The sequence below is a fragment of the Malassezia japonica genome, chromosome 2 (assembly GCF_029542785.1).
Source record: "Malassezia japonica chromosome 2, complete sequence".
In the NCBI taxonomy this organism is placed as follows: domain Eukaryota; kingdom Fungi; phylum Basidiomycota; class Malasseziomycetes; order Malasseziales; family Malasseziaceae; genus Malassezia; species Malassezia japonica.
In genome coordinates, this window is record NC_083371.1 from 1,383,149 (window position 1) to 1,408,235 (window position 25,087).

Below are 25,087 nucleotides of genomic sequence, written 5' to 3' on the forward strand. Positions count from 1 at the left end.
TTCCATAGAATGTACAAGAGCTATGTCTCTTCGGTCCCTGCCATGGCCGCGAGTGCGCCGATAATGTCCTGAACGTCGCCCACGTGCCAATCTGCGAGGGTCCGCTTCGAGCCTGGCCCGACGGTCGTGGTAAAGATCTGTTCGCGGCGCAGCTTCAGTTTTCGCGGGCTCGTGTTGCGTGCCTGGGAGCGGTTGAGAGGCGCCGGGGGCTGGACCACGATATTGTCCACGGAATTGGTGCGTGTCGACCGGTCAGGCAGTTCCTGCGCCTCGTCTGTGACTTCGGACGTGAGGCTCGAGAGGAAGCGGAACATGTCCTCGTCGGTCTTGTCGTCACCTGCGCAGAACACAAAGTCCGTGTCCGGGTTCGCGTAGAGAATCCGGTGCACGATTTCGCCCTTGTTGATCGCGAGCGGGCGCACTTCGACGTTCTTCTTGCCGACCACGACCTCGACTTGCAGGTCGTTTTGCGACATGATATTGTCGAGGAGTGCCTGGCACTCTTTCGCCTGGAACGAGCCATAGTCCGGGTCCGCGTTGCGGTAGTGCCACACGATGGAGCTTTTCTTCTCCTCGATCATGCTGCCGATTGTGCGGTCGGTATAGTACCGGAACACGTTGAGGACGTCCGACTTCCACGACATGTCGAGCTCTGCCGAGAGGTTCTGCCAGTGCTTGCCAGTTCCGTGCTCCTTAAAGTAGCTGCCGTGCTCGGCAGAGAGGCCGATCGCGCCAAACTGGTCAAAGTGCTTACGCAGGAAGCGCTCGTCGCGCCCCGAGATGATGTAGATCACATTTCGCTCGTCTTCGCACAAGATGCGCATCGCATCCAGGAGGCGCTGCGACGGGACGGCCGCCTCGGGGTCCTTGACGATCGGCGTCATCGTCCCGTCATAGTCCAGGCAAAAGAGGCGCTTCTTGGCCGCGGCAAAGTGCCTCAACATCTGGTCCCGCGCAAAGACCGGCGTGGAGTGTGCCGAGTAGCGGTGGCGCAGGCGCAGGAGCATCTGCTGCACCAGCGAGAGCGCCCACGTATGCGAGGTCTGCGACACGACCTGGTTGTGGCACTCGCGCTGGCGCTCGTTGCGCTCCTTGTCAGAGAGGCACAGGCCGCGGCGGATGGTAGCCGCGACGCCGTCAATGTCCCATGGATTTACTTGGATCGCGGCCGGGAGGCGGCCGGCGGTGCCGGTAAATTCGCTGAGCACCAGCGCGCCCTTTCCGTGGACGTCCTGGCACAGGATATACTCCATGGACATGGTGTTCATTCCGTCACGCACCGATGTCACCAGCGCGAGGTCCGCGACGGAGAGCAACGCGTAGTACTCGTCGCGGTCGATCATTTGGTGGTAGTGCTGCACTGGCGTAAAGCTCAGCGAGCCAAAGTCGCCGTTGATCTGGCTCACGAGCTCCGACACCTGGCGCTCGAGCTTCGCGGAGGAGTTCATCGCGGGAATGGTGATTTGGATCAAGACGACCTTTTCGCGCCACTCGGGGTAGTGCAGCAAGAGCTCGTAAAACGCCTGGAGTTTTTGGATCACGCCCCGCACCACGTCGAGCTTGTCGCAGCCGACGAGGATGCGCTTGTCCGCGTACAGCTCGCGCAGGAGCTCCATCTTGGGCGCGACGCCCGGCGCGCGGCACTCGTGCTGCACGCGTGCGACGTCGATGCCGATCGGATTGTACGACACGTGCGTCACGCGCCCATTGTACGACTCGACGCTCGCGCCCTGCACCTCAAAGCCGCTGATCCGCACGCAGGACGAGATAAAGTGGCGTGCGTACGAGCGGTTTTGGAAGCAGGTGAGGTCTGCACCGAGCATGCCGTCGATGAGCTCCTTGCGCTGCGGCAGGCACCGAAAGAACTCGCTCGAAGGAAACGAGGCGTGGACAAAGAGACCGATGTGCGCCTCCGGCACGCGCTTGCGCACGAGGTGCGGCACGAGGAGCAGGTGGTAGTCGTGCACCCACACAATGTCGCCGGGCTTGTACTCGGCGGCGACACGCTCGGCAAACGCCTCGTTCACCTTGACGTACGCCTCCCAGCTGTACTGGTCCCACTTGCTGCGGTCCGCGTCGTCGCGCCACAAGAGATAGTGAAAGAGGGGCCAGAGCGTCGACTTGCAGTAGCCCTCGTAGTGGGCGTGGGCCGTGTGGTAGTCGAGCCACACGGGCACGTACTTGATCCCGGACTTGGGCGGCGTGTCCACGTCCAGCGTCGAGGGGCCCATCTGGAGGCCGCCCGCGTGAAAGGTCCACTTGGTGTGGTTTTCGAGCTCGGCGAGCACCCCTTCGATCTCGCGGCGCTCGTCTGGCGTCGTCTGGCTCACGTCCGTCCGCTCGTCCTCGGCGCCAAACTGGATGTGGCCGGGCCAGCCGATAAACGTCTGCTCGTGCGTCTTGCACAGCGAGTAGATCCCGCTGTTCAGCGCGGCGTGCGAGCTGGTCAGCGAGAGGTACCACTTCGGCCGCTGCGGCGCCGGCGGGTCGGGCGGCGTGACGGGCGACGCCTGGTCCGAGATGCCGCTCTCGCGCGGGACCCACGACGGCATCTCGATGTCCACGCTCGACGACGAGGTGCGTGCGTAGCGCGAGTTGCGCCGGGAGCTCACCGGGGAGAACCGGTCGTCCTCGGAAGCTTCGCTGGTATCATCCACGACCTCGGTCATCATCCACGCGCGGCGGCCCGCGCGTCGCCGCGAGCGCTCTTGGTTCTCCATGAGCTGCTTGTCGAGGTCGATTGCGTCGAGGAGCTGGCTGCGCATCTGCGCAAAGCCGCTCGTGCCGGACGCGTGGCGCGAGCGCTGGTTCCAGAAACTGTTTTTGCGCGAGGACTGCTGCATGGACTGCTGCAGCTGCTGCCGCTGGAGCAGGCGCTGTTCTTCCATCTGCGCCATTTCCGCTTGCTTCGCCTCGCGCTCGGCCCGCCGCGCACGCGCGCGCTCGGCCATGAGAGCGACCGTATCGCGCGCAGCAAGCTGTGCCTCCTTCTTCTCTTGCTCAATGATCTCTGACATGGGCTGTAGCATAAACGGCATGCCGTGCGCGACGTGGATGATGCGCCCCGAGAGCGGCTCGTTGGCGCGGTCGATCACGAGCTCGCGCTCGAGCTTGCGCACGCTGTCGCGCAGCTCGGCGAGCGTCGGGAAACTCGTCCGCCCATCGTCCCCCGGGTTCACGATCGCAGCATCGTCGACGATCGGCGTGCCCGGCATCGGCGACCGCCGCGCGCCTTCGTCCGCCATGGTGCGCCGGGATTGGCTGACTAATTACGCTAGCGACGTGGAGAAGGCCGGCGCGAAGACGGGCAGGGGGTGGGCCTCGGTGTTGAACACCCACGCGTCGAGCGAGAGGGTGTCGCGCGGCGAGAAGAGCAGATAGAGGTACTTGAGCGTCTCCGAGAGCCAGAACGTCTCCATCCGGTCGATTTTTTCGGGGGCATCCGCGTCGATGTCGTCGATGCCGCAGTAGCCGCCACGGCCGCCGTCGACCTGCGCGTGCTTGCGGAAGGCCTCAAAGATCTTCCAGCCCCAGATACGGTAGGTCTCGTCGCCGGTGAGCTGGTAGGCAATGTAGAGCGACTCGACCGTCTCGGGGCGCAGGATGTTGCGCGCATCAATCGGCGCGGGGCCATCGCCTCGGGCGCTGCGTTAGACAAGATACGTACCGCTTCACGGTCCACTCGCGCGCGTGTGTATCCGACGAGTTCGGCGGCCAGAAAAAGGCAATCTCGGGGCCGAGGCCGGTGCGCGCGCTCGTGTAGGTGTTGACGCAGGTGCGCGTCAGCTCGTGGCCGACGCGCCAATCTTCGATCGCCGCACGCGACGCGCCGCGCGCCGTGCGGGGGGGCGCGAGCGGGGGGGAGCGACGCGGCCGCACCGAGCATCATCGTGCCGCCCAGGAAGCACACGAGGTGGTCCTGCTTGGGTAGCTTTTGCCAGCCGGGGCCCTGCGGACCGGGACGGGGAACGAGCTCGACGGTGTACACCAGCGGGGGGTTCGTGCGCGTGCCGATGTCGAGCAGGGTGCTCTTGATCGAGTCGAACGCGTGCTCGTACATCTCCTTGTACACCTCCTCGGTGCGGTTCGTCTGCAGGTACTGCTTCACGAGGTACTCGTAGTACGAGTCGCCGCGCGAGCCGAGGCGGATATCCGTCATGTAAAACTGCCCTTTTTCCGTGCTGCGTCAGAAGAAAAAACGTACCTCAAAAAGATGGGCAGGATGCCGAGGCTCGGCGGGAGCGACGTCTGGCGTGCATAGTGCATCGGACGCTCGGCCGTGGCCCAGTACGTGGCGTTGTTCGTGAGGTGCGCGAGGTACTTGAACTCGAGCTGGATCGTCGTCGCCTCGGCGAGGCTGCTCGCATTGTGGTTGTCCTGGTCGGGGAACGCCTCGCCGGTCGCGAGGTTCACCTCGCGCAGGGGGATGCCGGTCGGCGTCGCAAACGCGGGCAAGAGGCGGTCAGCGAGCGCCTGTGCCTTGGCGAGGAACATCGCCGCATCGGCCGCCGACGCGGGCAGCGCGCCGGCGGGGGGGTCGGCGATGAGCGCACTGGCCGACAGCAGGCCGCCGAGCATGCGGATCGTCGTCTCAAACACATTCAGGCGGCCGTCGATCGCCCAGTCGAGCTCGTCACGCACCCAGTCGCGCGCGCGCGCGTACCCCTCGTCCTCGTGCAGGAGGATGAGCGTGTCGAGCGTGTCGACAATCGTGTAGCCCAGCGGGCGGCCCTCGCCCAAGAGGTTCGAGCCGGACTGGGACAGAGGGTGGAACTCGTCGAGGCCCCACGCATGGCGCGCGTACGCGTCCCACGACTGCGTGAACGCCTCACGCACTGCCGCACGCTTCTCGGCATCCTCGCCGTTCTGTGGGTCTTCGGGGATCTTGTGCACCGGCGGCAGGCGGAACGGCACCTGCATCGCGCGGCCCTCGGGCGGAGCGCCGGCGGGCTCGGCGGGCTCGGCGGGCTCGGCGGGCGTCGGCGGGGCGCGGTCGTCGCGTGCGTGCCAGCCGAACCATACACCGGCAGCAAGCAGCAATCCTACCAGCGCCCACAGCACGGGCCGCGAGGTCGCAGGCTTCGCGGGCGGCGCAGGGGGGGGCGCCTTCTTCTCAGCGCGTGGCTTCGCCATGGCTCGGAGAAGCCTCCACACCACCCCGGGCGGCTGGGATGATCTCGGTGCGTTGCGCGACGGACTGACGTAGGGATTCTTTGTGTTTAACCTGCAAGGTGCGCTGCTGGTTTCGCGGCTGCTGCGCAATGATCTGGGGTACGTCGCTGGGCTAACGCAGGCGCGGCATTGCCGATGCGTTTCGCGTGCACGTCCTCGCGAACCCCGATAGCAGCGTGCCGATCGTGACGCTCGGGAGCACGAGCTTCTTTTGGGTGCGCGAGGAGGACGTGTACCTAGTCGCGGCGACCAAGTGCAATGCGAATGCGGCGCTCGTGTTCGAGTTCCTGTACCGCTTCCAGTCGATCTGGCGCTCGTACTTTCGCGCGCCGCTGTGCGAGGACGCGGTCAAGAAAAACTTTGTGCTGGTGTACGAGCTGCTGGACGAGGCGCTCGACTTTGGATACCCCCAGAACAGCGATGTGCATGCGCTCAAGATGTACATTGCCAACGACGATATCCGCCTCGAGGACGTGGTGCGCGACGATCCGCGCATGAGCGTCGCGCCGGCCGCGCAGCAGGTGAGCTGGCGGCGGCCGGATATCCGGTACCGCAAGAACGAGTGTTTCCTGGACGTGATCGAGACGGTGAACCTGCTCATCAGCAGCCAAGGTGCGGTGCTCCGCGCGGACGTCGACGGCAAGGTGATGATGCGCGCGCACCTCAGCGGCATACCCGAGTGCAGCGTCGGGCTCAATACGGATCTCGGGCTCGAAGGGCACACTGCGCGGCGCAGCGCGACGGCGGTCAACCTGAACGACTGCACCTTTCACCCCTGCGTCCAGCTCGACCAGTTTGACCAGGACCGCAGCATCCACTTTGTGCCGCTCGACGGCGACTTTGAGCTGATGCGGTACCGCGCGACGGCCAACGTCAAGCTCCCGATCAAGATCCAGGCAGTGGTCGAGGAGGTGCAGAACAAGCGCGTCCTCTACACCATCGTCCTCCGCGCGACGCTTGACGAAAAGCTGCAGGCGACCAATGTCGCGCTGCGCATTCCCGCACCCCGCAGCACGACCCACGCGCGGTGCTCTGCGACACTGGGTAAGGCGCGGTACGAGGCGGAAGACCACTTCATTCTGTGGCGCATACCCAAGGTGCAGGGCGGCAGCGAGCACACGCTGCACGCCGAGGCAGAGCTCGCGCCCAGCACCCAGCCGTGGGCTCGCCCGCCAATCGAGGTGCACTTTTCCGTGATGATGTTTGTCGCTTCCGGCCTCGCGGTCCGCTACCTCAAGGTCGTCGAAAAAAGCCACTACCGCAGCGTCAAGTGGGTACGGTACGTGACGCGCGCGGCCAACTCCTATCTCGTACGTATCTAGTTCGGGGCGCCGGCAAGGCGCCACTCTGTAAATTCCGCTTCGCCAAACCGCAGCAGGGACATGGTGCCTTGGTCGACAATCGCCACCACGACGTTCCGCCGCCCGCTCTTGAGCGGGAGGTAGACGTTGCCGGGGGGGCGGTACGGCGCGCGGCGCGCCACGCCGCATCGCCGCGCAACACGCAGCAACACCGCGCCAAGCATACGGATCAGCGCCAACACACGGCCAAGGAGCGAGGCGACGTGCGCGGGCCGCGACGACGGCGCGCGGCGCAAAGGCCGCCGCTGCTTGCCGTACGCACGCCGGTTCTGCTCGCGGATCTCTTGGAGGCGCTTGTCGTCCGCACTCGCAAGCGACGCGTCGGCGGCCGGCAGGGGGATGTGCGAAAAGAGCGTCTCAAAGTCGCCGAGACGCAGCATCGGATGCGCATCTGTCTCCAGCACCACGATGCGGAACTCGGGGGGGGGCGGGTCGGTGCGCTTGTAGTGCGTCGCCGGGCGCCACGCGTAGAAAAAGGGGCGCAGCGCCGCGTTGCCCGACGCGTGCGCGGCGCCGGTCGGGACGATCTGGAGCGTGTCAAACACGCGGTCGAACGAGTCGTGCGCCGAGATGCCGAGCAGGCCACGCGGCGAGGCACGCATGCGCAGGCGCTTCTGCACGAGGCGCAAAAGGTACCGCAGCGGTGCGTAGAGCTTGCACAGCACCGCCAGCAGGCAGCCATAGAGCGTCTGCAGCAGCCGCCGCTGGCGCGCGTACCGCGGCGGTGGCGCGTCGGGCCCCTTGCGCAAGCGATCGATCTGGTCTGCACGCTGCACAATGTAGCCGAGGCGCTTGAGGTACGCATAGATCTGGTAGCGCGCAAGCGTGCTGCCGTCGCGGCCCAGGAGCTGCGCATAGGCCTGGGCGGCGCTCAGGGGTATACATTCTGCGTGCGCATCCTCGCTCGGCACGCAGCCGGGGGTGCGCGTCATGCGGCAGTCGAGCGCGCCGCGCTCCACGAGGTACACGGCCTCCTCCGGAAAGAGCTCGAGGTGCGTCGCCGTTTTTTCGCCCACGCGACGCCGCTCGGTCACGCCTACGTGCGTGCACGACTGGCCGCGCTGCGTGTGCACAAACGCGCGTTCAAACACCGGGTCCCACGTCGCAGTGCTCAGCGTCTTGCTCGAGTGCGCGCGCTCCGTGCTGATCGCCGAAAAAAGCGCCGCACGGCTCTGGCCCAGCGCCTTGTTCTGCCCGCCAAAGCCGGTCGGCTCAAAGTCTTTTTCGCCGCGCTTGGGGATCGAGGGCGCGTCGCCGGCGCCTGCCTTGTGCCGCTGCGCAAGCGCCGCAAGCACGCGGTAGTCGGGCATGTCCTCCTCGCCGTCCGACTCTTCGCGGGGGGCGTCCATGATGGTGCTGACTCAGCTTCGTACCGTCACGATGGGCGACGTTGGCTGGCCGGTGAGCGGCAACCAAACCGAGCCCGAGCTGCCCGGGCTGATTGGCATGAAGCTCGAGGGCCCGTGGATGCAGCAGCAGATCCTCTTTTCTCTTTTTATCGGCGCAGTGTCGCTGCTGGTGTTTGGCGTGTGGAAACGCCACTACCCGTCCATGTACCTGGGCCAGTACACCCAGCAGGGGTCCGCGCTGCCGTACGACAAGATGCGCAACAGCATCCTGGGCTGGATCTTGCCCATCGTCCTGTACTCGGACCACAGCGTGCTGCACATGGTCGGCCTCGACGGCGCAGTCGCGCTCCTCTTTCTCAAGATGGGCTTTGCCTACCTGGTGCTGGCGAGCCTCTGGGCGGCGTTTGTGCTGATCCCGGTAAACTACTACTCCAACGGCACCGTCGACGGCCTACGGGACGGAGAGCTCGACGGACGCAACGCGACGCTCACTGCGACGTTTAAGCACATGCCCCGCGAGCCACTCCCGTACCTGCCGTTCCCGAAGCTCTTTACGCGCGACGCACTGTACGAGAACACGCAGCTGCTGAGCACGTACGTCTACTCGCTGCTCGCGCTGTACATCCTGTGGCGCACCTATACCGTTTTTATCCGCTGCCGCCAGGGACACGCACTGACGCAGCTCAAGACCCAAACGGCCCGCACCGTCGAAGTGCGCGAGATCCCGGCGCACCTCGCCAACGAGGAGGCGCTCATCTCGTACTTTCGCGAGCTGCGCCTCGAGGTCGAGTGCCTGAGTGTCTTGCAGGATACCAAGGCCCTGGACGTGCTCCTCCTCCGCCGCATCCAGGCCCTCCGCCGCCTCGAGCGGACGTGGTCTGCGTACGTCGGCGACCCTGCGCGTGCGCGCAACTACGACCCGGAAGCCATCCGCCAAGAGACGCTCGGGATGCGCGCGCCGCCAACGCCGCGCGATGCGCCCAAGGTCGGCGCCAAGGTCACGGTCGCAGGCAAGAAACGCCCGACGGTGCACGCCTCGTGGAACCTCTGTGCGCCGCGCGTCGACGCGATCGATGCACTCTCGTTCCAGTTTGCCGAGCTCGATCGCGCGGTCCAGGAGAAGCGCGAGCAGGTGTTTGTACACGGACACACTGCATTTGTCACTTTTACGCACGCCTCCAGCGCCCAGATCGCGAGCCAGGTCGTGCACTATCCCCGCCCGGGCTACTGTGAGACGCAGCCGGCGGTCGAGCCGCGCGATATCATCTGGGTGAACGAGGAGCCGGGCGTGTGGGACCGCCGCTTCCGCCAGGGCATCATGGCCGTGCTCATGGCGATGCTCCTCGTCTTTACCCTGTCGCTGAGCGGTATCCTGGGCTACCTGTTCCTTCCGCGTACGATCAAGGACAACTTCCCGTGGCTGTACGAGCAGATGCAGCGGAACTTGCGCCTGAATGCGTTCGTGCGCAGCTCGCTCCCGACTCTGCTCCTGATCTCGATTAACGCGCTCGTACCGATCGCGATGCAGTACTCGACCTACTTCCAGCGCATCCGCTCGCGCTCGCGCATCGACCACAGCGTGCTGAACAAGTACTACCTCTACCTGCTCTTTTCGGTGGTGTTTGTCTTTGCTTTCTCCAACGTCCTCAGCTCGCTGCGGGAACTCGCCAAGAACCCGGCCTCGCTCCTGGACAAGCTCGCGAACTCGCTCCCGGGCGCACGGAACGTGTCGTTGTCTTATGTCATCTTCCAGGGACTCGCCCTGCAGCCGTTCCAGCTGATCCAGCTCCCGACCGTGCTCCTCCGCCAAATCTGGCGCTTGTTTGTGGTGAACACGCCGCGCGACCGTGCGCACGCAATCCAGCCGCCGACCATGTCGGTGAGCACGCTGTACCCGCAGGCGCTGCTCATCTTTACCCTCTCGTTGATCTACAGCATCGTCGCGCCGCTCATTGTCGTGTTCGGCGCAATGTACTTTGCGGTCGCGTACGTCGTGCTCAAGTACCAGCTGCTCAACGTATTTGACAAGCCCTACGACTCTCACGGCCACGCTTGGCCGCTGGCTGTGACGCGGTGCATCTGGGCCCTGCTCCTCTTCCAGGTGTACCAGCTCTCACTGTTTTCCGTCAGGAAGCAGGTGCTCAACAGTCTGCTCATTGTGCCGCTCCTCGCATTCACGGGATGGTTCCTGACGCACGTCAACCACGTGTTTGGGCCACTGACGTCGCACCTGAGCTTGTACGATATCTACTCGATCAGCGATGCGGAAGAGCACGCACACGCACAGCACGACGAGGACCAGGGCGACCGGCCGGCGACACGGCCATTCGAGCCAGCCCTCGCTTGGAACCACCCGGGACTGCTCAACGACGGCCTCAGCCAGTACGGACAGCCGGCGCTGACTAGCACACTACCTAGCCTGTGGCTCCCAGAGAACACGGATGTATTGTCATAGATTACCCAAGACGCACAGCATTGGCGCCACTCGCAAATTTGGGGCGCTTCGCCGGCGGCGCGTCGCGCGCGGCAGGCACCGAGGGGGGGGCAGACACAGGCGCAGCCTCGGCCTGCTTCTGCTTCTGCGCCTCGGCCTGCGGCTTGACGTGCTTTTCGAAATGTTTGCGCTGGGTAAGGGAGGTGGGGGGGAGGACGTACGCGTTCTTTCTCGAGCTCGGCATTCTTCGCCTTGATCTTCTCCTGGCGTTGCTCGCTCTTGCCGCCACCGCCCGCGGTGAGCTCGACATTAATCTGGCGGTTATGGAACTGCGAATGGTGAAAACGCAGTGCTTTTTGCAACGCAGTCGGCGAGCTGAACTCGGCAAACGCACAGCCTCTCGAGACGGGGGCAGAGGGGTCCCGTGCTTTGCCTTTGGCAATCGACTTGCGCTTCGAGTTCGAGAGACCTTCGAGCGCTTTGGGGTCCGCACGCTTCGTGAGCAGACGCACTTGGGGTGTCTCGCCACACGTCTCGGCAAAGTGCTTCGCAAGCATTTCGGCCGTCACGTCAAAGGACATGTTGCCTGCGTTAGAGTGGGGGCGTACCAACAAACACGATATATTTCTGGCCGGGCTTTGTCTCGGCAGGGGCAGGAGCAGGGGCAGCAACTTCTTTCGCGACGCCGTCATCGTCAAAGACGGTGCGCGTCGCACCCTCGCTCGAGGGGGGAGTCTTGCGCTTCTTGCTCTTTTTGGGCTTTGGCGCGTCGGTCGAGGCAGCGGCTTCGTCGGCATGCGCCGCAGGCTCGGTAGACTGCGTAGGCTCTGTAGCCGGCTCTGCAGCAGGCTCCGCAGCAGGCTCGGCTGCCGCCTCGGCCGCAGGCGTAGGAACTGTCCCGGTAGACTCGTTCGTATCCTCGCTCTTGTCCTCCTTCACATCGGCATGCTTCTTTGCACGAAACTTGGCCGCTTTCTGCTCACGCTTTGTCGTACCCGCCATGGCGTCGCGTGGACAAAAATTTCGTGTGGAGGAAAATGGGCCGAATTGGCCAAGAGCGGTTCATTTCATAAGCAACGCGGTGCGCGTCCCCCCGATCGACAGGCGAACCAACACGAAGCGGTCGGGTCCCCCATTGCCCATAGCATCCTAGCCTACTTGGTATATTTTATCACCATACGCGCGACTTTTCGACGAGCGCAAGGACCGTATCTAGGCGATTCTTTTCCTTAGCCAGGTCCTCGTTATCTGTCGCTGGGCTCAGCGCGAGGCCGACGACCACCGGCTTCATCGGCCCCATCATCGTGTCGGCCGTGTACAAGTCCGCGCAGATCTTGGCCGCGATCTGAGTGGCATAGAGTGCGTACAGGTCGCCCATCTCGTTCGGCGGCGTGCCAAACAGCGGCACGAGCGAGACGGTCGGCACGCGAATCGTGTCCTGCCGCCCCTTGTTATTGAGAAACTCGGCAGTCTGCTCGCCCGGGTTCACCTGCGCTTGGACCTGCGTGAGTGCGTGCACGTACGAGGTACCCCACCTTGCCGACCTGTGTGACAAGCACGAGCGTGCGGTCGTCGTACTCCTGGCACAGCACCGTTACCTCCTGATCGTCTACCTTGTCCGTATTCTGTGCCGTACGCACGATATTTTGAGGAAGCTGCTCGGCGAGCACGCCCTGAGGAGAAAGCATCGTGGCGAGAAGCGAGTGACGACGCTGCACAAAGTCAATCTAATTATATACGTCCAAACCGCACCAAGATAGGTGAAAGTATGGTAGGATGGCCGAGTGGTCTAAGGCGCTTGATTCAAGTATTGTTGAATATTTCGACGGACTCCCGTTGCACCCAAGTTATCCTGGGTTCGAATCCCAGTTCTACCACATTTTTTTTGTTTCTTTTTTTGTGATTTTCTCCGGTATTCCCTCGACTGACCCTAATTTGGGTCACACAATGTGGCCGCACCCAATGGACCCACCATGGGCCGAAATTGCACGTGTCGGGTCCGTGCCACTTGCCAGGTACCACGCACTTAACTTGACTCTATACGACGAACATGTCCGACAGTCGCCATATTGTGATTGTGGGTGGTGGTATTATCGGCACGAGCATTGCGTACTACTTGAGCCGTACCAAGGATGCCCCTGCCATTACGTTGCTCGAGTCGAGCAAGGGTGTGGCACCTGGCGCTTCGGGCAAGGCCGGCGGCTTTCTTGCGCTGGACTGGCATGGCATGGCGACATCGAGTCTCGCTGCATTGAGCTACAAACTTCATCGCGACCTTGCGAAGGAAAATAACGGTGCGGAGCGCTGGGGCTACCGCGAAGTCGAGGTACGTTTTATTTTTTTTTGGACATCCTCTTACACAGACGCACCAACTCTCGCTCGACACCTCGCGCAAGCCGCGCTCGCGCCCCAAGATCAACTGGCTGAACCCCAATGTGTACATCTCGACGAGCCCGATTGGTGGCGGTGGATCGACCGCCCAGGTTACCCCGGGCGATCTGACGCGTTTCCTTGCGGACCAGGCCCAGGAGGCCGGTGTGCAGCTGCGTCTTGCGACCAAGGCCGTGGGCCTTCAAATGGACGCCGGCAAGGTGACTGGCGTCAAGGTCGAAGCTGACGGAAAAGAGGAGACGATCCCTGCGACGGATGTCGTGATTGCGACTGGGTACGTTACATTGTGTCTCTTTACTCACACAGCCCCTGGACCGGCAAGCTGCTGCACAAGTGGTTCACGCCCGACACCCTCCCCTCGTTCCTGCGCGCCGCGGCGCAGATCGATGGCAGCCGTGCGCACAGCATCGTTATTCAGGCTGCCAAGAACCACCAGCTGTCTGCTGACTGCTTCTTTTCCGAGATGCGCTACGGCAACTCGGCCGGCGCGCCGGAGCTGTACATCCGCCCCAAGGGTGTGGCGTACATCTCGGGCGGCACCGACGACGTTCCGATCCCGGAACTTGCCGACGACGTCCAGTTTGACAAGAAGTACACCGACGAGTTGCAGCGCCAGGCGGCCGTGGTCTCGCCAGAGTACCTGGACGTGAAGAGCGATGCGACGCTCAAGCGCGAGCAGGCGGTACGTTTTCATGACTAATGTAGTGCTATCTCCCGCTCTCTCCGCGCACCGCAGCTCCGATCATCGGTGGCAACGCCGAGTCTGGCATCTACCTTGCCGCCGGCCACGCCGTGTGGGGCATCAACAACAGTCTCGGCACCGGCAAGGTCATGGCCGAGTTGCTGCTCGACGGCAAGGCGACCAGTGCCGACATCCGCCATCTCCAGCCGTAGCGTAGGACGAGAAATACGTATACCTTTACGCGTACGACAGACGACGAGCAAACTCGACCAGCGCGCGCACCGGGCGGCCGGTGAGGCCCTTGCCTTGGTAGTCGTTGATCGTGTTGCTCGCGGCTTCCATCGATCCGGCAATGTCAATGTGCGCGTAGCGCACCTTGGCCGCCTCGCCCTTGGCGCGGTCCTCGAGGCCGGTGACGAACTGCTTCAAAAAGATTGCCGCGGTGCACGAGCCAGCGGGACGGCCGCCGGTGTTGACCAGGTCCGCGTTCGTCTTGGAAATCTGGGGCAGAAAGCTGTCCGCGAGCGGCATGCGCCAGCACAGGTCGTGCTCGGCCTCGCTCGCGGTCTTGAGCTCCTGCCAGAGCTCCTCCGACTCGGTAAAGACACCCGAGTAGACGTCGCCGAGCGCAATCACGCACGCGCCGGTCAGCGTCGCAATGTCGACAAGCGTGTGCGGCTTGTACACATCGCTCGCGTAGGAGATCGCATCCGCCAGCACAAGACGGCCCTCGGCGTCGGTGTTGTCCACTTGCACCGTGAGGCCGTTGCGCGCCTCAAAGATGTCACCGGGCTTGGTCGCCTTGCCGCTCGGCATGTTCTCCGTGAGCGGCGTAAAGGTCGACACGTTGATCGGCAGGCCGAGCTGCGCGATGGCGAGCGTCGACGCGACGGCCGCCGCCGCACCGCCCATGTCCGCACGCATCAGGTCCATACCCGCACCCGGCTTGATGCTGATACCGCCCGTGTCAAAGGTAATGCCCTTGCCAACAAACGCCAGCGGCGCAGCGTCCTTGTCAGGCGCACCGTGGTAGTGCACCTCGACAAACTTGAGCGGCTGCTCGGAGCCCTGGGCGACCGACAAGAAGAGGTTCATCTTTTGGTCCCGCACCCAGTCCGCGTCGCGCACGATCACCTCGGTGTTGGGCACGTTCTTGAACGCGGCCACAATGCGCTCGGCAAAGATGGTCGGCGTCAAGAGGCTGGGTCAGTCAAAGCAAAGCACGTACTTGGCTGCCGTCTCTTGCAGCTCGCGCGACCAGTTCTGCGCGCGGCCGTACACCTCACCGGTCCACCAGGAGAGGGGCGTCGCGGTGTCCTTCAGCACGTCGCTGTCGTCGCGCAGCTGCTTCTTCTCCGCATCGGTCGTGGCGCCTTGCAGGGGAATGGGCGTGATGTGCCGACCGCCTTGCAGGTGGCCGGGCTTACCCCACGCGGGCGCCGTGCCGCGCGTCTTGAAGTGGTTCACGCTCCAGAGGCCGAGCAGCGAGCCGACCGCCGCCGCGTGGGGGCTCGCGAACGAGTCGACCGCCACGCTCGGCTCGCCGTCCACACCGAGGTCGCGCAGCGCGCGCGCACCCTTGGCCGCATCCAGGCGCGTGCGCTCCAGGCGCTCGTTCCGCAGAAAAGCGTCGGCGGATGGCATCGCGTCCGGCGCGGTGGTCGGCGCCTGCTTCTGCTCGCCGAGGGCCACGGCCGCAATCGGCACCGAGTCGTTGGGGTAGAGCACACGCATCTCGCCGGGCTTGGAGGCTGACGCACGGCTCGCCTTCCACTGCGCAGCAATCTGCGTACCAAGCTCACCAGAGAGCGCAGTCGCGCCGGCAGCATCTACAGCAACCACCTTTCCAATCAGCGACATGGCAGATAAAGTGTGGAGGTCTACGTGGCAGCGGCGTGGAGAAAGGCGTGGAGCTTCTTTCCCGGCTCGCTTCCGATAAGCTCCTGGATGGCAGCGAGGGGCATCGCGCACAGCGCCTGGATGCTCTCGACATGATTCGTGAGGTAAACATAGTTCTTGGCCGTGACGCCGGGCATGGCACGTAGCATATCGACCGGTGTCAAATGGAACGTGTGCTCGCCAACCACATCGTCGTCCATGCCGATGGCCGCGGCCGCCCCCGCGTCGGGCTCGTCGTGGTTCTGCTTGAGGTCCGAAAAGATTTCCGCGGTTGCGTACGGCGACGAGGACCAAATGAGGCGCAGGCGGGGGAAGGACAGCGTAAGGAGCACGAGCTTAGACTGCACGTCGAGCTCCGTGGCCGAGGTGCGTGCGGTGATCGTCTTGGCATGCTTCGCCTCGCCGAGCGCCTCGAGCGTAAAGGCACGGTCCTGGTCAAACTCGATGAGCAGGATGGGGTGCTGGTAGTGGATCGACATCGCCTCGCATTGGGTATACAGGCGGCCCGAGTTGAGACTCTGGACCAAGTCGGTGAGGCTCTTGCGCTCGACGCACATGTCCGAGGCAATCACATAGTCGCCGACTTGCAGCGTGCAGGGAATCACGCGCATCCCGGCCGCGTGCAGCAGCGAGGGCAGACTCGAGCGAAACTCGCGCATGTCCACCACCACCGACGGGGGCTGCAGCGTCTGCGAGCCGCCCGCGACACGTGAACTCAGGTTGCGCAGCATGCGCTGGTCTGCGTCTTCCTCCGGCTTGCCATCGACCGTGAGGGGTATGGCCATCGTCGCTTTCTGCCGGATAAGACGCTCAAAGGCGTCTTTTTCGCGCCGGAGCTGCGCGAGGTACATTTGCTCCTCGACCGAGTCAGTATAGAGCATAAAGTAGACTTGCACCTCCGCACGATGGATCGTGCGGTACACCTCGACCTGGCGCACAAACGAGGGGCTAGGATCGTACATGATCACGTATCGCGGACGCAGCTCCTGCAGTAGACTGTCGTCTTCCTCGCCTCGATAGGTGTGGATCACCACAATGTTGCCGAGATCCACCAGGCCGAAGTAGTCCTCGAGCGTCTCTTCTGGCTCATCACTCTTGAGCTCCCACGGCTGCGCACGGGGGGCATCAGGAGGGAGCTCGGGCAGGTTTTGCGGCGCTGCATCGCCGTGGGTGTGCACCGGCATCGCCATCCCGCCGCGGATTCGCCGCCGCTTTAGCGCAGAGGAGCGCGCAGATTTGCGCTGCAGCGCCTCGCTCAGCGCCTCGTCCGCACCGGGCGTCTCTTTTGTCCGCTGAAAGGCTTGCACACTCTGCTTCCACTGCAAGTACTCAGCAAAGGTCGCGGCCATCACCGGACGCCCAGGGTGCTCTTCGTCCTCGTCGGCACTCGAAAGGAAGGAACGCAGCTGCGCAGACGTACGCTCCGCATCTGTCATAATCAAGATGGGCGAGGGGCGCAAGTGCACCTCTTGCTCAACCTCGTCCAATACATCGAGGAGCAGCTTCCACTTGGGCGGCTCTTCAAGCGTGAGCTCCGTCGTTCCTTCGCTCGTCTCGTGCCACACACGGCGCTGCGCTTCGCGGAACACAATATTCGAGGCATCGCTCAGAAGCCACGCCGACTGCCGCTGCCGCCCGGGCTCGCCGGCATTCGTGGCAAGGATCGTCTCGAGATAGGTGTGGAACGACACGGCATCGTACGAAATCAGGTAGTGCAATACCGTACGAAGCGTTCCAAGGTCTGCAACCAGCTGCTTGGTCGAGGGCGCAAGGCGGTGCCACACGGGGTCGAGCTGGCGGCGGACCGTGACATCAAACGCCCGGTGCATCACACTCTCCACGCTAAACTCGTCCACTTCTTCGGCCAGCTTGCTGCGCCGCACTTCGGCGAGCGTCGCCTCAAGGCACTCGACAATCGCCGACTGAATTGCACGCATCGAGGGCGTCGGCGGCTGGTGCAGCTCAATCACATCTGCGCGGTGCTGGCCAAGGTCGCGGTCGATCGACTGGTGGAACCGCGGCCAGATGTCGACAGTGCGCAGGCGAAGCTGCCCCATAACCGTCTGCAGTGTCGTATTTCCAGATGCGAGATGCTCGGCATGGCTAGAGAATGCTTTGAGGAAGCCATCCTGACGTGAGACGCGCCACCTACCTGGTTTTCCTGCCGGTAAATGCGGAGAATAAAGGCCTCAATCGAGGTGGGCGAGACGCTGCATTAGAAAACAAAGTACACACCGCTCAGCGTGTAGCACCACCATCCCGGTAATGAGCGACGTGGGGATGCGCTTGGCAAGCATGTCGACAATGAGAATGCGCGACGTGACACTCAAAATCCCACCAGCCATGTAGGCATCGGCACGCTGCTTTGCAGCCGTTTCGTGGTGTAAATTTTGTACAATATCATGCGGAAGGCCAAGAGTGCCAAGATCATGGTTCAGGCCGGCCAAGTCGCGCGGCGAGGCATTGATGAGCAGGACCAAGTTCTGTGGGCTATAGTACACGCGCAGCAACGTAGCGACAATGCGCCGCAGGCCTAGTCCGGGGGCCAGCACAACAAGTCTATCGCGCACCTCTGGGTCATCACTATCCGGTACGAGACTCGAGACAATCGCTCGGTGATACGGGAGCAGCCATTGGCGCGACGCTGGCAGCGTCATGCTCTCCACACGCTCCACACGGTGCACGGACAAGATTTATCCACGTGGTTGGGCGCGAAAAGGCGCAGGACTTCCGCGTCCGGACAACGCCCCACGTGATCCAGGGGCTGCTGCGCAGCATACGAATGGAGGTACCCAAAAAATCAGGGGCGTAGGGTGCAGCTGCGCCACGGGTGCTTGCACTCCTCTCATTCACACCACAATGAAGTTTGTTTTCGTCGCTCTCCTGGCCTTCTGTGGCATTTCTATGGCCCACCAGCTTGGTTGCTCTCCCGAAGGCAAGCCCGGCCACTTGTTTGGCGCGGATGTCGACGGCAAGGACATGGAGGTGTACCAGTTCAGTGACGAGAGGAAGGTGAACGGCCACCAGGGGCTGGTTCGTGCAAAGAACACCTCGCAGACCTTCCAGTTCTACCGCTGCGCTGCTCCTTTCGGCAAGTACAAGAGCGGTGGCCAGATCCGCAGCGTCCAGAACAAGACGCTGTGCGTTACGCCTGGCGCCGTGAACATTTACCACACGAACTTTACATCGACTCAATACCCCGAGGATGCCGACCCGCGCATCTCGCTCCAGCCGTGCGCCACCTCTCACAGCCTGGAACTGCGCAAGCAGTGGTTCTCCAACTCCGCCACGCCGAAGAAGTGCATCGAGCAAATGACCCTGCAGGGCTGGAAGACGGACGCACCGAGCGACACGATTGTGATGTCGGAGAATGGCGTTGTTCTCGGCACGCATGTGATGAACAGCACCATTCAGGAGCTGTTCCTCGGCCCTTCGGACGGTTTCAACAACACGTGCGCGTAACTATTGCGGGCAATCTAATCCGCACTGTTGTACGTTGTCTCTGGAAAGACAACTTCCCATAATTGTACTTTTTGCACATAGGTAGCTATGGCACTAGCTCGGAATGACTCTGACGAAATAAAACACCACGATTGTCGGCAGGAAGGAGCGTGAGGAAGCTGCACGGCAAATTGCCACACTTCCTTGACGACCGCATTGTGATCTAGTACGAGGGATATACGCGATTAGCCCTTCCTTGCACAACCGATTCCTCGAACACGAACACACGCGTCGAGTGTTGGGAACGTGCACGAGACGCGCCCGCGTAAACTTCCATGCCAGACGACGTTGGCATGGACGCCGGTGAAACTGCGCAGTCTATGTTTACTAATAATACGCACGCCCTTGTCCAAGTGCAGGGAGGTCTACGCCCCCTGGGCGCCATGGTGGCGGGTTCGATGGCTGGTCTTGTCATTTTTTTTTACACGGGGCCTAAGCGTCACTCGTCGATCGGGCGCGGCGGCCTTCATTAGTAGGCTATTAATTATTGCTTGGATCTAATACTTAAAATAGACAAAGTTTATTTTACCTTTTAGGAAATTGCGACCTCAGGGCACCTTAGCCTGGCAATCCGTGCGTGGATTAAATCCCTCTGTTACGCGCAATCTTGCGGTGGGCGCGCTGTGAGCTATCTGATTTGCTCGTATTAGTAGCAATTATTATCGGTAGTTGCGCAACGCATTGTCCTGCATCTCTGCAGCCACTGATAGGCCTTCCCTAGGATCTAGCAAATGCAGGGCCGTGGTCGACGACCGCCCTGCCGCTGATAGAGCCCTGTAGCACCATGCTGAATGAGACACGTTCCACTTTATTAGCCCGGACTGCAAGGAGGGTGAGGGTGAGAGCTTAATGTAATGATGTATTCCGCATGTCGACACGGTGCCGGTGCGGTGCCGGTGTGGTGCCGCCCCCACCCCCCTCCCTTTCGGGGCGATCAACCACTGGCTGTCTTGCACCGTCATGCAGCCGACAGGCTAGACCAAATTCAAAAACGGATCCCATAGGCAGATCGGCCCAGAATGATGAAGCAATAGTCCGGGCTGACTATAAAGCCAGGGCGCTGCTCCCAGCCATAGTATTACGGGCACCAACCCTCACCTGCTACCATGCTCGGGAGCGCGATATTTACGCGCTTCTGTGCATTTTGGCTCGTGCTCTTTGCGCTGAGCTCCACCTTTATAGCTCCCACCCATGCAGAAACGCCGGATCACGACTCTTTCTATTCGCCTGACTCGCAATGGAAAGACAAGCAGCCAGGTGAAGTTCTCCGCTGGCGTTCAGTTGACGCCCAATTTTCTGGCTCTGGTTTCAAAGTCAAGGAAGCCTACCAAATCCTCTACCGCACCAGCCAGAACGCGCCGGGAGAGCCGCAGCACACCGTTACGACTGTTCTCGTCCCGCACAATGCTACCAAGGACTCCCTTGTCGTCGCCTCCGAAGCGCAGGAGTCAAATGCTGCCAAGTGTGCCCCTAGCTATGGATACACTTCTTCATCGACAGACAGTCTCGGATTCGTTGTCGACGAGTCGCTCTTCCTCCCTTATCTTCAGGCAGGCTATATCGTCACTGTGCGTGACAACGAGGGCCCGCTGAACGCTTTCGGTGCCGGCCGGATGGCAGGCTACATGACCCTGGATTCCATTCGTGCTACCCTGAACTTTGGCAAACTCGACCTTAATAAAAATGCTTCTGTCGCTGGTTACGGTTATTCCGGCGGTGCACAGGGCCTTGGATGGGCTGCATCACTTAGGCATTCTTACGCCCCTGAACTCAACGTGGTGGGTTGGGCATTGGGTGGCACACCAACCAACATTTCTTCTCTGTTGGATTACGTCACCCACACCCAATTTGCGGGCTACGGTATTGCGGGCTTGACGGGTCTCGTGGATGCCTACCCTGACCTAAAGAAAGAAGCTAACAGTGCCCTAACTAGTGAAGGCCATGGAGCACTTGATTTTGCACGCAGCAACTGCTTGGCTCCTGTTGTGAAGAAGTATGCCAACACGGATATTCTGTCTTCTTCGTTTGCCAAGCGCGATGGTTCTTACTGGGACAAGTTGCTGAAGCGGAACCAGGGCCTGTTTAGCTCGACGGCCTATCTTGATGCTGTTCGTGAACAGACTATGGGCGGAAAGGACACCCCAGATGCCCCGGTGTTTATGTACCACGGCGTGCACGACGAGCTGATCCCTTATCAAGATGCTAAGTACACGTATAAGGCATGGTGCCACAACGGTGCCAAGATTCAATTCACTTCCTACGCTAGCAAGGAATTGGATCACTATGCAACTGAAATCGCGGGTAGCCAACCTGCCTTTCATTTCCTTCAAGCCCGTCTTCGGGGAGAGAAGTGTCTGAGCGGCTGTCAGTTTAGCACGGACGACAAGCCTTTTAACCCGGCTATTTTGGGCAATAACCGTGCCATGGTTCAAAATGCAATCCAGAACGCATTTGGAGGCAAGCTTGGCCACGGTACTGGTACACCTTCGAACAGTCAGTCTTCTTCGTCTTCGAAGGCCTCGAGTGGCAGCCCGAAGTCGGCCTCGTCGCATGAGTCTTCTTCGAAGGCCTCGAGTGGCAATCCGAAGTCTTCGACACATTATTCCAAATCACCGTCCAAGACGTCGTCTGCCTCGTCGATCTCTTCGAACGGGGTCCCCATTCCCATTCCTATCTCCGAGTCCTCGACTAACTCTGTAACCCCTTCGTCGGAGAGCTTGTCTAAGTCGGCTTCTAAGTCTTTGTCTAGCTCGTCGTCATCGTCTTTAGCCCCGGCATGCGACCCATCCGACCGTCGCCACGGAGTCCCGGGATGTGAACCCACTTCGTCATCAAGTTCGTCGACGTCCAGCTCATCGAGCCCCTCGAGCTCCGAGCACTCGAGCCCGTCTAGTTTGAAGCACTCGAGCTCTGAACACTCGAGCCCGTCTAGCTCGAAGCACTCGAGCTTTGAGCATTCGAGCTCTGAGCACTCGTCATCGAAGAGCCCCGGCGGCGACTCGAGCTCCATGAAGCATTCGAGCTCTTCGAGCACTTCTAGCTCGCCGTCGGGCTCGGCTTCCCCGTCGTCGTCTACCGTGTCGTCCTCGGCTTCGGCCTCGGCGTGCGACCCCACCGATAGTCGGCGTGGTGCGCCAGCATGTGAGCCCTCGTCCTCGTCATCGTTACCGGTAAGCTCGTCGTCGAGTTCGTCGCCTAGCTCGTCGTCCCCTGCGAGCTCGTCATCGTCAAGCTCGTCGCCAGTGAGCTCATCGCCGGCAAGCTCGTCGTTGAGTTCGTCGAAGTCCAGCTCCTCGAGCTCTATGAAGCACTCGAGCTCTTCGATGCCCTCGAGCTCCAAGCATTGGGGCCATTCGAGCTCCAAGGACTCTAGCCCCTCGAGCTCGATGATGCAGTCGAGCTCTTTAAACTCTAATGACTCGAACCCCAAGCACTCGAGCGCTCCAAGCTCCAAGCACTCTATGGGTTGGGCCTGGGCTGGTTATCGCCGTTGGTAAGATGAAAAGCCAACCACAACTCCTACTTTGGCTTGAACGCAGTAATGAACATTCTGTGATGAATGCTAAAGTAATATGAAGTTTGTCCATTCCCTCTTAAGGAGTCCGTCACGATGATGAAGGACTCACCGATGGTTTTACTATCCGCTTTGCTTTTGGATTTCTAGTGCTTATTCTATGGGCGGTTTCGTTACATATTTTAATGAATTTGGCGGCGTTCTTGTACTACCCACCGTAATTATAGTTGAAAGAATCGTGTTTTCGCTCTAAACAATGGTTCAGATGTACACTTGATTTAGTCACAGAATATGCTCCACGTTGAGGACCAAGAATTTGCCAAATTGTACCCAATTTTGGATCGCTTAGCACACATTCTGGGAATTGCACTCCATTTGCTTTTGCCTAACAGTCATTCAATGCACACTTGTTAAACACTATTTACCTGTTTTGAGTCCTCAAAAAACCGTACTGTGGCCTCATGCGCCAAAACCACTACTGCCACAGTGTACAATAGGTCCAAATATGACCCCACCTGGGGCAAGCAATTGCGAGGAAGACACAGGGCCATAGGTCACATTTCTCCGCATATTATAGCCATAGGAGAATTCGGGGCTGAGATGTGCCATACACTCTGCCTGTCCACGAACAGGCGAGACGACCGGAATCTCGTTCCGGGACCTTTGCGTTGCTTGCAATGACGCAACCATTGGACCATAGGAGTGAACACCTGCAACACACATGCCATCACCGTTACCAAGTTGATTTTTAACGCTGGCAGGATGTCCTCCTTTACCAGGAATGTTGGCGTCATAAACAGGGGCGAAATAAAACGGTTCGAGGTCGGAGTATGCAATAGGCTCACTGATTATAGTTAGTACCACAATAACAAAATGATCGAATAACTTACTCAAACTCATCTTCATGCTGCTCCTCGGAGTCAGGTCGAATTACAGCGCTATGTGTACTTGGGTTGGTTTGGTGAGATTGAGTATCGGTTTTCTCATGGAGGGGCTGCGCCGATTTTGACTTTGCTTTGGTTTTGAGTTTGGTAAAAAGTCCCTTCGGAGATTTGAAAGTGGACTGTTTTCCGTTGCGCAAAACAATTGAATAAGGCTGTTTGTATTCCGCTGTCCAAAGCGACATCGTATCGTCAAAAGCATCACGCAAATATGATTTGTCCACCTTGTCATTATGATCGACGAAACGCAGCACAGTGGCAAAACAGTCACAATAATATGATTGTTTGAGTTGATGCGTGTGCCAAGCCAAGTCAATGTCCAAAGTAGGGCAAAGCATCTTCAAATGTTTCGCAGTAATGTTAAGCCACGCATGATAACGCGAAATTGATGCTGTATGGTCAAGCTCAACCCTGGAATCGAGCCAACCGAGCTTGTCAATGCTTTCAATGAATCGAAATTGACGCTGGACAGCTGCCACGAGGTCACGACTGGCAGGACTGAGTGCATTTGCTTCCAGGTAAAAACTCATCATAAGGCTCACTCGCCGCCGAAGATTCAAGCTTGCCGGACTTTCCATGGTTGTATTGACAGAGTTGATTTTCTTTTGGGTTGTTGCAAGTACCAACCTTGATATTTCATGGATGTCGTGACCAGCTGCTTCATAAATATCATTCGGACTGGCATGAGCAGACTCAATTTCACCGTAGTTGTCCGCAAACCTGGTCATCTTTAGTTCACCATCTGGACCTAGCATAATCCCTGATCCTGTCCGACTGGTATCAAACAATCTAACAAGGATAGGAGAGTAGGGGTCGCTTGTGAAAAAACAGCCAGTTACACCAGAGATCCCTGCGCCTGGGAGCCGGAAAGAGTGAGTTTGCGAGTCGCCACGAGCCCACATATGCACCGCATCAAGCCAACGGCGCCCCATGGTCTTGGGTTGGTTCGTGACAACAGTACAATTGTCACATTTAAAACTCCAGGTGGGTTGGACAATGTCTTCCCAACGCATTGGTTTTGGTTGGTTACAATTGTGGCACGGCATAGGGCAAGTCGCATATCCTGGTGCGAACAAATCGAAGGGCTCCCCAGTAAGCGTCTCCCATTCTTGCGCTGCCTCGGGTGCATTATAGTGAAGTTCCAAAGGGACAAGGGGAGAAGCGACTTCGCAAAGTGGAAACTGGATCCCAGCAAGATTCAAACGAGATGGCATATAAAAAAGGTCTTCGTTGTAGCGAAATGGATTAAGTAAATACGTATGCCAAATCATAAGCACATCAAGGAGAGGGAGAAGCGAAGAATCGAGTAACACAGGATCCGTCCGGTATCTCCTCTCGTCTTGGGAAGACAAAAGAGGAGGAATGTTGAGACGCATGGTTTGTTGTGCAGGCGTGGCGCCAGTCCTCGCGGGGTTGAGCACATTGTTAACGTAAATTTCAAAACGTCGGAGTGCCTTGGTCAAAAAAAATAGACCATCGTAAAGATGAACCTTTGCACGAGTCCGCTTCAAAACCGAGAGTTCCAGAGCTATGTCCGATCGTATCTCTGTAAGGAGGTGGTCCATGTGCGCCATAGGATGGTGGTACCATATCCATATAACCTGGAAGAGTTAATGCCGATGATTTAAGCTGCTTGAATGCGGCCAGAAGTTTCAGATGAGCGTTGAGTTCATTTGCAGTTATGAGCGGTGAGAATGATCGGCCACCAATTTGATAATGCAGGTCATTCTTGACCTTGTTTGTAGGAACAAAGCATTGGTCGACAGTTGCCCTAGCCATACCTATTGGGACCTGGAGAGGAAGCCGAGGACAAAACACATTGATTCACGTTTGCCGCGTATCT

At 60.2% G+C, this 25,087-nt stretch overlaps 12 protein-coding genes and 1 non-coding gene across 13 annotated transcripts; 5 read left to right on the forward strand and 8 right to left on the reverse strand.

Annotated features, from left to right (window-relative positions):
* Positions 1-20: 20 nt before the first annotated feature.
* Positions 21-3,245, reverse strand: MJAP1_001854 (uncharacterized protein; the record flags this gene model as incomplete). The annotated part of the gene is made up of 1 exon (XM_060265803.1): positions 21-3,245. One exon carries the CDS (start codon positions 3,243-3,245, stop codon positions 21-23), a length of 3,225 nt encoding a protein of 1,074 aa, XP_060121786.1.
* A 24-nt stretch (positions 3,246-3,269) lies between these two features.
* On the reverse strand, positions 3,270-5,133 carry MNS1 (mannosyl-oligosaccharide 1,2-alpha-mannosidase; the record flags this gene model as incomplete). The annotated part of the gene is made up of 4 exons (XM_060265804.1): positions 3,270-3,645; positions 3,668-3,806; positions 3,880-4,181; positions 4,205-5,133. 4 exons carry the CDS (start codon positions 5,131-5,133, stop codon positions 3,270-3,272), a joined length of 1,746 nt encoding a protein of 581 aa, XP_060121787.1.
* A 38-nt stretch (positions 5,134-5,171) lies between these two features.
* APM4 (clathrin associated protein complex medium subunit) lies at positions 5,172-6,369 on the forward strand (the record flags this gene model as incomplete). Its single annotated transcript, XM_060265805.1, has 4 exons — positions 5,172-5,180; positions 5,207-5,271; positions 5,294-6,331; positions 6,354-6,369. 4 exons carry the CDS (start codon positions 5,172-5,174, stop codon positions 6,367-6,369), a joined length of 1,128 nt encoding a protein of 375 aa, XP_060121788.1.
* A 121-nt stretch (positions 6,370-6,490) lies between these two features.
* Positions 6,491-7,882, reverse strand: SEN54 (tRNA-splicing endonuclease subunit sen54; the record flags this gene model as incomplete). The annotated part of the gene is made up of 1 exon (XM_060265806.1): positions 6,491-7,882. The coding sequence occupies one exon, from the start codon at positions 7,880-7,882 to the stop codon at positions 6,491-6,493; it is 1,392 nt and encodes a 463-aa protein (XP_060121789.1).
* A 31-nt stretch (positions 7,883-7,913) lies between these two features.
* Positions 7,914-10,337, forward strand: MJAP1_001858 (uncharacterized protein; the record flags this gene model as incomplete). The annotated part of the gene is made up of 1 exon (XM_060265807.1): positions 7,914-10,337. The coding sequence occupies one exon, from the start codon at positions 7,914-7,916 to the stop codon at positions 10,335-10,337; it is 2,424 nt and encodes an 807-aa protein (XP_060121790.1).
* Position 10,338: 1 nt separating this feature from the next.
* Positions 10,339-11,318, reverse strand: MJAP1_001859 (uncharacterized protein; the record flags this gene model as incomplete). The annotated part of the gene is made up of 3 exons (XM_060265808.1): positions 10,339-10,506; positions 10,538-10,902; positions 10,925-11,318. The coding sequence occupies 3 exons, from the start codon at positions 11,316-11,318 to the stop codon at positions 10,339-10,341; spliced, it is 927 nt and encodes a 308-aa protein (XP_060121791.1).
* Positions 11,319-11,487: 169 nt separating this feature from the next.
* MJAP1_001860 (uncharacterized protein) lies at positions 11,488-12,004 on the reverse strand (the record flags this gene model as incomplete). The annotated part of the gene is made up of 2 exons (XM_060265809.1): positions 11,488-11,817; positions 11,840-12,004. The coding sequence occupies 2 exons, from the start codon at positions 12,002-12,004 to the stop codon at positions 11,488-11,490; spliced, it is 495 nt and encodes a 164-aa protein (XP_060121792.1).
* Positions 12,005-12,086: 82 nt separating this feature from the next.
* On the forward strand, positions 12,087-12,193 carry MJAP1_001861. Its single transcript has one exon. It is a non-coding gene; the product is annotated as a tRNA-Leu (tRNA).
* A 173-nt stretch (positions 12,194-12,366) lies between these two features.
* Positions 12,367-13,601, forward strand: MJAP1_001862 (uncharacterized protein; the record flags this gene model as incomplete). Its single annotated transcript, XM_060265810.1, has 4 exons — positions 12,367-12,642; positions 12,680-12,981; positions 13,014-13,389; positions 13,413-13,601. The coding sequence occupies 4 exons, from the start codon at positions 12,367-12,369 to the stop codon at positions 13,599-13,601; spliced, it is 1,143 nt and encodes a 380-aa protein (XP_060121793.1).
* Positions 13,602-13,626: 25 nt separating this feature from the next.
* On the reverse strand, positions 13,627-15,249 carry MJAP1_001863 (uncharacterized protein; the record flags this gene model as incomplete). The annotated part of the gene is made up of 2 exons (XM_060265811.1): positions 13,627-14,590; positions 14,618-15,249. The coding sequence occupies 2 exons, from the start codon at positions 15,247-15,249 to the stop codon at positions 13,627-13,629; spliced, it is 1,596 nt and encodes a 531-aa protein (XP_060121794.1).
* Positions 15,250-15,269: 20 nt separating this feature from the next.
* Positions 15,270-17,633, reverse strand: rad16 (DNA repair protein RAD16; the record flags this gene model as incomplete). Its single annotated transcript, XM_060265812.1, has 3 exons — positions 15,270-17,417; positions 17,441-17,498; positions 17,524-17,633. The coding sequence occupies 3 exons, from the start codon at positions 17,631-17,633 to the stop codon at positions 15,270-15,272; spliced, it is 2,316 nt and encodes a 771-aa protein (XP_060121795.1).
* Positions 17,634-18,147: 514 nt separating this feature from the next.
* On the forward strand, positions 18,148-18,750 carry MJAP1_001865 (uncharacterized protein; the record flags this gene model as incomplete). Its single annotated transcript, XM_060265813.1, has 1 exon — positions 18,148-18,750. One exon carries the CDS (start codon positions 18,148-18,150, stop codon positions 18,748-18,750), a length of 603 nt encoding a protein of 200 aa, XP_060121796.1.
* A 2,638-nt stretch (positions 18,751-21,388) lies between these two features.
* MJAP1_001866 (uncharacterized protein) lies at positions 21,389-22,338 on the reverse strand (the record flags this gene model as incomplete). Its single annotated transcript, XM_060265814.1, has 3 exons — positions 21,389-22,200; positions 22,224-22,237; positions 22,313-22,338. 3 exons carry the CDS (start codon positions 22,336-22,338, stop codon positions 21,389-21,391), a joined length of 852 nt encoding a protein of 283 aa, XP_060121797.1.
* Positions 22,339-25,087: the final 2,749 nt, after the last annotated feature.